Source organism: Merops nubicus, unplaced genomic scaffold, assembly GCF_000691845.1.
Source record: "Merops nubicus isolate BGI_N331 unplaced genomic scaffold, ASM69184v1 scaffold13004, whole genome shotgun sequence".
Classification (NCBI taxonomy): Eukaryota; Metazoa; Chordata; class Aves; order Coraciiformes; family Meropidae; genus Merops; species Merops nubicus.
In genome coordinates this window covers 8,899-19,716 of record NW_008602333.1, presented here as the reverse complement: position 1 = coordinate 19,716, position 10,818 = coordinate 8,899, and the positions used below count along the sequence as shown (strand labels likewise).

At 47.7% G+C, this 10,818-nt stretch overlaps 1 protein-coding gene across 1 annotated transcript; it reads left to right on the top strand.

Moving 5' to 3' along the window:
• Positions 1-599: 599 nt before the first annotated feature.
• CBX7 (chromobox homolog 7) lies at positions 600-8,480 on the top strand (the record flags this gene model as incomplete). Its single annotated transcript, XM_008938333.1, has 5 exons — positions 600-643; positions 4,657-4,722; positions 5,245-5,311; positions 5,821-6,157; positions 8,249-8,480. Coding segments are annotated over 5 exons (663 nt in total), but the record flags the coding sequence as incomplete, so codon positions are not given.
• Between the last annotated feature and the right edge of the window lie 2,338 nt (positions 8,481-10,818).

Below are 10,818 nucleotides of genomic sequence, written 5' to 3'. Positions count from 1 at the left end.
TTCAAATTACTACACCTTTTTTTTTTGTTTGTTTTTAAGAGTGAACAAATGAAGGGGTAGCTCTGCACTTCAGCTGTGAGCTGCTGTTTGCTTGGGTCAAAAGGTTGAGTGACTGTGATGGATGGTACAGTGTTTGAGTAGAGCGTGTAGCAACTGGAAAGGAACATGACAAAGAGATGCTTCATAGGTCTGAAATACTGTTATTTCTTCTCTGCTTAAAAAAAAAATCCTTCTGACAGTTGCTCCTGGCATACATCTCCCTCTCAGGTTTATACGTGCTGACTTCTTGTAGGAGTGCCTGTAAATGCAGTCTTGCTCTCCACTTTTGGGGTTCTACCTGCTAGGCTTCTGCAAAGGTATGATCCCAAGCTGATAGTTGTTCAAGCAGGCTTAAACACCCTTGTGTGCCCACTTTCTGGGGGGGGAAAGGTATAGCAAGCCTAGCTGAATGAGGAAGTGGCTTTGTTTTGAAAATGAAGTGGTGGGAAAGGAGCTTTTCAGTCTCAGAGTTTAGTCCTGTTGATTGGCTGCACCTCTTACTGTAGCCCATATTTGGTTGCAGAGTTCACCTGTTTTCTGCTTCCTTTTTCTGCCTTTAGGGTAAAGTAGAATACCTGGTGAAGTGGAAAGGATGGCCCCCAAAGTAAGTTGTGTTTTACTTGCCTTTTACTCTTTTTCTTTGACATTGGGTAATAGCTTGCACTGTGTACCTGCAAGGGAGCATCTCATTTGTAACGGGTAACCTCCAGTGCCTCATTCCAGCAACAATAAACAGAAATAGAGAGACACAAACCAGAACTGAGTATTATTTCCAGATTGGCAGCTGAGGGATACAAGCTATGTGCCAGTCTATTCTGACTGGGTTTTGCCACCACTCAAATATTCCATTGAGATGCTTTCTAGACACAAATGTTTTAAAATCCATTATGAGTTCAACAGGGAACCCTGATTCTTCTGAATTTGGAATGGCTTCTGTTTTTCTGAGTCAGCACTAAGAGAGCCCCGTTTTATTTTTAGAGCTATATGCTGTCTTTTAAAATAGAAAACAAGTTGATGGCCTTGTCGTGTTGTCCTCCTGCTTCCCCTCTGCAATTCACAAACAGCAAGGGGTCATGTTTCAGATTTATTGACTGTAGCCAAGTGCAGGTGATCTTTGTCCCTTGAAAATCACCTCCATGCCTCCATTTCCTTGTCCAAAACATTCTGTTATTTTATGAGTGCCTTTTCTGCTTTTGCTTTGTTGGCAATGCTGCAAAAAGGAGGGGGAGGAGGGAAAAGTGTTTTTACAGCATTGCTGTGCACTGTTGACAGATAATTCTCTTATTAAAATGCCGCTGCCTCGAAGAAGAGTGATTAAACAGTCTGTAAAATGCTTTGAGATTAGAAGGCTTAGGTAACTGGAGAATATTCCTGTTAGCTAGCAGTCTAGCAGAGCAGCCTCCTGCCCAATCCATGTGGGGCCCTGTCTTTGCCTGTGCATTTGTAACTGTGTGTACCTACACACTGTGTGTGGGTACAGCTGCAGGACACACACAGTTGCCCTGCACGTTGCTGAGCAGAGGGGGCTGCTTTGACAGGTTCATCTTTGCAGTCACAAAGCAGGGCCCATGCTAGGATGGTCCTGGGAGGTTGTACCTGATGCCCAAGAAGCTGGAAGGTGTTTCTGGGTGCCAAATCTTCACGCCTGATCCTTGGAGCTCCAGGGGATGTGTGGATATGAGCTGCTCCCCCTCCGTGGTGGCGATGGGAGAGGGGGACTTTGTTCTTGATGCTAAGTCCTGCTGCCAAAGGACAAATGCTCACATTTGTTGAGCACCAGTTGCCACACAGTGTGGGTCAGTTCTTGGACTGCTTCAGCCTTCTAAGTAGCCAAGCCTAATTTAATTGCTGGTAGAGGCTGGGAAATGTATTTGTAGTCTGTGAGGCACCACCCCCTTTTGGCCAGAATGCTGATGTTTGTGCCATTCTCCCTTCAGCAAACACATTGAGGTCCTTCTCTTGTGAAGCCACTTGCCAAGAAGGTGGGCTGAGGCACAGCATAATGTTTCCTTGGACAGAGCAGCCCTTATCCTTACTGCTGCCTTTCTTTGTCTTGTGCCTTGGAGCTCTGCAGGAGCCAGAGACTCTCTTTTGGGAATTAAAAGCACAGCCTTCTGCCGAGGGAGCAAGGTGATGTCAGGATTCCCATCTTTTGATGCTGTCACGTATCCAGAGACCTCCCCTATTCCCCCAAACTCCAAATCTGAGGAGCACCAATTTTTTTTCTCCTCCTTCCCTCTCCTGCTTTTAACTATTCACGCAGTGATTTGAGTTGCTTAAAACAGAGATGCTTTGAGAATCAAAGTGGCTTGCACCCAGCTAGCAGTCACTGTTCCTTGGTTCTCAACGTGTGCGTGCAGCACCACAAGCTGTTTGCATCTTTGTCTTCCAGCATATTCTGTTTCCTCATCCCACCTTGTGTTACTTTTCATTCCCCTCCCCAACCTTGCTGCATTGCTTTTTGTAATCTCTATACCAGTTACCCTGTCATTCCCATTGAAGGTGTCATGGAAGGGAATAAGGAGAGGTCACTAGTTTGCTGCTTTCCCACCTAATAGGGATTTTACCTATATTTTTTTCTTTTAAATAAAATATTCTTGTCAATGCCCTGCACTTCAGATTTCTAGATTGGAGTCAGGGAATGGAGGGCTTCCAATCTGAATTCTAGCTACAAGCTTGTTTACAACTTGCGTTGGAGTTGAGAGGGGAGGGGGAAGAGGAGGAGCAGGAGGAGGGGGAAGGAAGATCATATGATCTGTGTTTTCCAGAGTGCCTGCTCTCTGCAGTTCTGCTGCAGCCTGGGCTCTCGTACCAGTGTCTGTAGCTCCGTGTGCGCGCGCGCCAAACTGAGCCGTGGGCTTTTTTATATGCAGTGTTTTGCCACTGCAGTGAAGCCAAAAACTGAGCTGCAGAGAAAAAGGCAACACCCACCAGTTTTTTTGTTTTTTTTTTTTTCCTTTGAAGCAAATCCCGTTTCTTCTCTGCCCATGGAAAGCAATCCAATGTCTTTTTTTGCTGCTTGTGTTATTGTTTTTCTTAACATTTGTAGGACGAGTGCCAGAATCCCTGCAGCTGGGAGGAAACCTTCCTCTGCTCCAGCAGCATCTTGGCTCTGGCAGCTCACAGTCAGGTTACTGCAGGAGGCTTGAGCAAAGGAGAGAGGGAGAGATCAGCTGGTTATGAAGACGTGTCTCTCCTTAACTCTCTGATGTAGAGTGCACCTTGGCAAATTGGAAACCCAAATTTTTGCTTTGCCCTTTTGTAAAAGAATTGTGCTTTAATTTCTAGACCTGCTCTCTAAGAATGATCCTATATTTCAGTACCTTTCTTCTGTCTAATGGCAAGATGAAAGGGCAAAGCATTTCTAAACCACCTCCCTTGTGTACATACATGCATGTATCACATGCCCTCACGTGCAGCCAGTGCTTTATCCAGAAATGTAAACATCCTAAAATGCTTTCCCCTTGTGAAAGGCACTGACACAACTGCAACCTGCTCCACCTGCGTGTGGCTCCTCTCTGGCACTCCTCCCCAGGGGCTGGGAGGGGCCTTGCCTCCAGGCCCTGGACCTCACATTGCAGGAAAATTAATGTTCTGAGGCATTTGAGGTTTCATACTTGCTTTCTTGCCTTTGAGTTTGTATGGTCAAGACATGCTGCCCACCTTTTCTAGGCAAACATGACCCCTTAGAAGCAAACATACCACAAGGACCACCTTGTGATTCTTACACGTTCCACAACAGGTGTTTTTGGCTGCTTCTCTTTGGTGTCTAGTGCAGCTGTGCCCTTTGGGAGCTGTTTTTGTCTTTGCCTGCTAGGTGGTTTCAGTCCTTTCCTGAGCATCTGACTCGTGTCACAGCTGTCTGGCAATCTAAGAGGGAGATGGGGCAGCAAGTGACACGGTTCAGGGGCTACTTTCAGAACATCAAAGCTTACTCTGAGCAGTTTTGGTAGCCCTGACCACAACGCAGATGAGTTCTGGTGCAGAAATGCTGCTGACCTCTGCTAGATAGAAATAAACTGCAGGGGGAGTCGAGCAGGAGGAGAAATTGTTGGAAATTCGCCATCAGCTTGCCTTAGGGCCCAGGTCTAAACACGTTTAGTTGAATGGCATCAGTGGAGAAAAATTAAACTCTTTTTAAATGAGTACTTCCAGCTCCAGTGATTAGAGGTAATTAATAATGCAGGTGAGCAAGCGTACTTACTCTTTGAGCACTCTAAATTAAGAGAGACCTATTTTTCAGAGAGCTCTATCAGATCACATCTCATCGTTCCACGGGTTCTGTTGGATTTGAGGGAGTGCGGCAGATGAGACCTGTTTAGGCATCGACTTAAAATCAATCTGTGAGCATCTGCACAGGCTTTGCAAAGAGCGTTTGAGGGGGCCCTGGGGAGGGAAGTCTTCCCTGTTCTCCTGCAGAGAGCTGCTCGACTCTTGGCCCTGCCTGTTTTGGGGAGGGAATGGCTGGGATTCCTTAGAGCTCTTGCAATTTCGTGGCAGGCCCCACCGACCCTTGTGAAGACAGTATCCAGGGCTGTGGCACACTGGTAGCAGGCCTGCAGAGAGAATGTTTCATTAAAGTATTGTTTACTTTATATTCCTTATGTTTTTCTTCAGATACAGCACATGGGAGCCAGAGGATCATATCTTGGACCCTCGCCTGGTAGTGGCTTATGAAGAAAAGTAAGGGCACATGTTCTTTCTTTCTGTGGACACAGGAAAAGAAATAGAATCTTTGTTTCACACTGTGCATGAGGTGCCCCTGTTGTCCCCACTTCAGTCGAAGATGAGATGTATAGCAATGAATCCTGCTTGATCTCTGTACCCTGATGTTGGCTGAGGTGGATGAGACAGGGTTAAACAGCTCTGATTGACACTGTTAGGAAATGAGGCCAAGAACAAGCAGCACCGAGCCAAAGAGCAATTGGTCTCAGCTTTTAATTTGGTCCAGGGCTGGACTGGAGTGGTGTGGGGTGATAAGTTTCTCTAAGCCATCCTTGGTCAGCTGAATCAGAGAAATTCCACTATTGCAAGGCTTTTACTCGTAAAAGAAGCAATTCTGGGATGTTTCCCAAGCCCATGCTGGTCACCATTGGGTTTTAATGAAGGAAATGAGGGATCTGTGCTGTGAAAGGTAGAATTCCCAGCCAGGTTCTGTGCTGTGTTATTTATTACTCTGTTTGATTTGTGTTCCTTTTTCCCCAGGGAAGAGAGAGACCGTGCATCAGGGTACAGGAAAAGAGGCCCCAAGCCCAAGCGCCTCCTACTGCAGGTAGCCTGTTGCTCTTCTGTGTATTTCTAACTCATGAGCTGCTGTGTTGCTCCTCTGCTCACAGGGAGGTGGCAACTGTTTGCTGTTACATGGACAAAACTGGAGGTAACAAACACAACAACGTTAAATCAGTGGGTAGGCAGATAGTTTTAAGTTGTTAGCTGAAGAGCCACTTAACTTGTCTTTAAAAAAGTAAAAAAAACCCAAACCCAAGCCAGCAACAGCTCTTGCTCTCTGTTTGTGTGCTCTTTTAATTTCATGTTGGGCTTGGAGTTTCCATCATGTTAAAGGTTGGAAGCAGAGTTCAGCATCCTTTGACTGTTGCCAAGCAAAGCAGCCAATTTTAGGAAGAGCTTAGATGGTAGTAGAAGAACTGAGAGAGACAGTGTGGTGGGAGCAGCACAACTCACCCCAGCTCACCTAGATGATCAGGGATGGAACAGTTGAACAAGGAATAGTTCCCTGGTCAGACTTCCACTCTGACCCTTGCTGCGTTGATGTCTTGGCAGCGGCTGTATGGCATGGACTTAAGGAGTGCCCACAAGGGCAAGGAGAAGCTGTGTTTCTCTCTGGCACGGAGGTTTGGAGGAGGAGACAGTAGCCTGCCAGGGGCCAAGGCGGGGCAGGAGTTCTCGGAGAAGGCTGGGGGAGCAGTCCTGCCCTTCTCTCTCCGGAAACAGCGCAAAAACCAGAAGTACCTGCGGCTGTCAAGGAAGAAGTTCCCCCGCATGGCCAGCCTGGAGAGCCGAAACTGCAGGCACGACTTCTTCCTGAATGAGGCAGTGGAGCTAGAGGCCAGGCAGGGCCCTGAGGACTGGGAGGCCACACAGCACACCAGCAAAGAAGGTAAGGCCAGGCACCCCTTGGCTGTGAGGTTCTGGGGCACGTGAAGTGCTCTGCATGGTTCCTCCTTGCTTGCCTCCTCCTGGGATTGTGGTTTAGGACAGGTCCTCTGAGCAGCTCTCACTGGCTCATGTTGTGGCCATCTTGTCTGCAAGTTCCTTTCTTTGGCTGAATAGCACAGGTTAATCTGCTTTTTTGTTGCCATTGCCTCTCTGTGGTCTCCTATCAGTGATGTTTCTCCTCGTGTTAGAAAACACACAGAAGACACTGCAAGTTACTCCTCTCTTACAGTTTCCTCTCAGCAGAGGTGACATGTAAGTGTGACAGTGATGAACTCTGCCTCTGTCCATATATCCAGACGTGTTCAGCCTCCTGCTCTGCAGAGAGGAGCCTGACTGGCAGAGGACAAGCTCAGACACCAGCACTCCTCTCAGTGCTGCTCTGAGAAGCATAGAGGAATGCCACTAGGAACCCATAACACATTCCTTTGCCCCCTCCTTCCCTTGCCACACCCAGCCTCCTCTAAAGACTCTTGCTATAGAGCTGTGTGAGAGGGGGATGAGAGAGGTGGAAGTGAGGGTGGTTAACTCCTGCCTGGACCCATTGAGTAGGCAGCATGAGTGTAGGCACGAGAGATGTCCAAGCACATTTGGCATTTTGGGGAGGGATACCAGCATCTCTTGCAGGAGGGCTGTGGGATGTGCGTGGTGCTCTGAGTTACCAGGGAAACTCTATCCCTGCATTATTAAAGCTTCTGAAGGCGTAGCTTTCCTGAGGAGTGGAAAACTGGGGCTTGTGCTGCTCGTAGTAGCTAAGGGAATCCTGCTACTCCTTGCTAGGAGTAGCTGTTAGCCAGGCTCGATTAGGCAGGATTCTGGGGGGAAGGTTGTGTTCCAGGAATGAATTCTATCCCCTCCTTTCTGAGAGGGACTGCCCAAAATCCAGGGAGGCAGCAATGGAGGTAGCACAGAGGAACTCACTGTTACATCCTGGCAATGGACAAATGCATGGGGCTGTTCTCCCCTAGAAGGGCTGAGCTCTAAAGCAGCTGAGGATTGGAAGAGTGAATGGCACTACAGAAATGTAAAACTGTTGGGTTTGGGTTTTTTTTCCCCCTTGACACACATACTGCCTGGAATTCCAGTTATTGTTAGGGGGCACTGGATTCTTTCCAAGATGAATGTAGGCACTTCAGGTATTTCAGTCAGAGGCCAGGAAATACACTCTCAAAGGGTCCTCATTCCATGCCCAGGTTGAGACAACCAGGTACATAGTACAGGTACAGTGACAGGGAGAGGGGTTTTTCCCTTCCTCCCTCCCTATATTTTTGTAACTGCCTCTAGGGTTTGAGGGGAAGTGAGTCTTAGGGTGGCAGAGGGGCTGATAATTATTCTTGGAGTGAGAAAGTGCAGGGATGCTTGGGTTTCTTTATGGGGCTCTCCAGGAGCAAAGGGAGGACATGAGAAAGTGAGAGCAGCCTTTGCATGAAGCAGTATTGATGGATTTGTGAGAGGAAAACGCCCAGGCTGTGTTGCAGCTGCAGTACAAGGAAGATCCTCCATTGTGGATCCCTTTGACTCCCGCAGGCATGTCAAAAAGCACATGTAAGAGTTTGTGGGTTTTGACTTTCTGGCAGGGTAGAGTACTTCCAAGCAGTTGAGCTCACACCTAGATATACCTGCTTTGCTGGCACAGACCCAAATCAGGGGCTGAGATGGGGTGAGAAACATCAGGGAATTGTGGATGGTTGGATGGGCTGGGTGGTGTTACAGGGTCTTCTGACCTCTGTGTAGGCTGCTCAGATGCTGGTGTGTGGACACAGCTGCTACTCTTTCCTTTTCCCCTAACAACCTGCAGTGATTCTCCATTTTCCCTTAGCCTCTGAGGGCAGGGCTTGCCCATGCTCTTTCTGGCCTTTTACGTGCAGACTGGGTACAGGCTGATTTCATCCACCATTTGTCAGAAAGGAAGCCCCTGTTCCATACCTCCCTTCCCTCTCTTCTTCCTCCCTCCTCCCTTCTCCTCTCCCACCCCACACCCCCCCCCCCTCCCCCCCCCCCCCCTCTAACGTGCTCTTATCTGCCTCTCCTGCAGCAGATGTGGATGGCAGTCTCCCTTGGATCCCCACTGTGCCCCCCAGCGAAGTGACGGTGACAGACATCACGGCAAACTCCATCACTGTCACTTTCAGAGAAGCACAAGTGGCCGAGGGCTTCTTCCGAGACAGGAGTGTGCAGTTCTGAGTCTCTGCTGTCAGTGCTCCCCAAAAAACAGTGCTTTTAGGGTGGGGCTAGGGAAGGGTTATTTTATTCCTTAAGAAAAAAAAAAAAAAAAAAACACCACCACAATCCAAAATGTCTCCTCTTAAAATGTTTACAGACACTGATGTTCTTTTTTTTTTCCTCTCTTCTCCTTTTTCCCCTTTCAGATAAGCAAAAAAAGGGGCAGTGTAGGGGGGGTGTGTTTGTTGTTGCTTTGTCCATCTCAAAAACTGACAGCCCTTTCCCTGGCAAAGACTCCCCTCCTAGATGTGAAAGCAGCCAGCTGAACAATTCGCCTTTTATCCTGTTAAGTGGCAGCAGCTGCATTTGTGGGGAGAGGACATGTGGAGGTGGAAAGAGAACTGGATCCATAGCCTGCTGCCTCGTTCTGCAATGGATACCCCTTGGATAAAGATTACTTCTCTGTGCGTTGCTCTTCCCACCTTCCTCCTCCCTCTCTTCCTGCAGCAGTGAGAGGCCATGGATCCGACCTGTGTAGGTAACTCCAGCCTGTTAAGACTTTCTCTCCAGTGCTGTTTTCCCTGTGGCCTGCTGTCAGGACTTCAGACCGTGTTTGCCCATCAGTGGTAAGTCAGTCTTTGCAGCACGGGTCCGTGTAGACAGCAGAGGTTTCTCCCTTTGATTGTTGATCATGCAGAAGGGCTGAAATGGCATCTCTGAAATGCAGATTGGTGGTGTGAGTTCAGTTTGCCCTCGTTGGAAGCTCAGAACCCCAGCGCAGCGGGGACGTGCCGTCCTGTGTGTGCTAAACAGCATTTCCAGGCTGGGCTCTGCTGCGCCAGGAATGCGTTGTGGAAAGTGGGGTGCTCTTAACCTTTGCCAAATTCAGTATTAATAACAAATGCTGCCCTGAATCTGTGCTAGTAAGCTGAAAAGTAACCTCTCTCCCCCTCTGGAAGGAGGGGCAACCAAAGCATGGCCTGGTGCTGCAAAGATATCCCAGATACTGGCACAGGCCCAAGACAAGGAATTGGACAGAACTGAGCTAGAAATGGACCTTGATTAGCAGCAAATTCTGTTCTTGGATCCCACTGAGGGATCCAACGTAAACAATATGCGGGGAATTAGATTTGAGGAGGGGGAAGAAAATTCTTAGCAATGAGAATTCTGGGATAGTACTGCCTGAGTAATATTCTTCCATGACTCCAGTTTCCTCACAGTATCTGTGATCCTACTTTACTGATGGGAACTTCCCCTTGGAAGGTTTCAAAATCTTTGCCAAGGAAAGTGGTCTGCATTTCAATAGACCCTGCCTGATCTTGCACTTAAAAATGCCTTGTGCTGGACTGCCTGTGACACTTTGAGGGTTTTTGAAGAATTGATGTATTTTGAGTTCATGATTTAACATAGCATCTGTTCTTGCACATGCATGTTCTCTTCCTTTTTTTAAAAAAAACCCCAAATTTTATTTAAATAAATTGAATTTTTAAATATAGAGCTTTTCTTATGGAAAGCCAGAGAAGTAAACTGGAGTCTAAGGTGGGAACTGCAGGACAGTGTGCTGCAGGGTAACATTGGCTGCTGTCATGATTACTGTCCTTAAATCCTTCATTTCCTCTCCCCACCTCACCTGAAGCATCTCTTATCTCTGTATCTATTCTAAATGAAGCTATGAAGCTTCTGAGCTCTGAGGTGAAGACACCAGTGGAAAACCTTAGTGTGTTCCTTTGAAGGGCTTGGTTGTTGGCCTGCAGAATTTTGGAGCTCTGGGGCTTCTGGTTCTCCAAACATCTATTTTTTTTTGCCTAGTGCTTGGACTGCCCTTATGGTTTTTATTCAAAGCAGGTTTTAACCTCAGATAGGATATGAGAGCTCATTGTAGACCTTGGATTTCCCCTTCTATCTCAGAGCTGTTTGAGCAGGCCTGTCTGCACTGTGTCACAGCAGTTTCAAGACCTCTGGGAAGACCCTGAATTTCTGGACTAACCTTTTGTCTCTCAGAGGTGACATGGGAGTTTTATTCTGGAGAAATGTGAGTGAGTGAGAAGTGGAAGCCGGAGGGGAATTACACGGTGGGAGGAAGAGTTGAGTGGGAAAGAAGCCTGCAGTAGTTAGCAAGGGCAGATTGATGAGGTAAGCACACAGGCTCAGGATGTCTGCTGAACGTGGGTGTCCAGAGCGAGGCTCCTGTGTCTGGAGTTGCACCTTCTCTTGCAGGATGTGGGGTCAGATGGTGGTGTTGTCATCATCACCCCCTCACACACCCACACACTCCCTCCTCCCAACACCTGCCAAATGTGCTGAGTACCTGCATCTCTCTTTTATTGTGACCAGAACACGTCGCATGGCTGAGTCCTCTCTTGAAGGTTACAGGAGGTCTACATAACTAGCTGTTGTGGTTGCAGAATCATAATATTTTAGCTTATTTAAAAAAAAAATCTT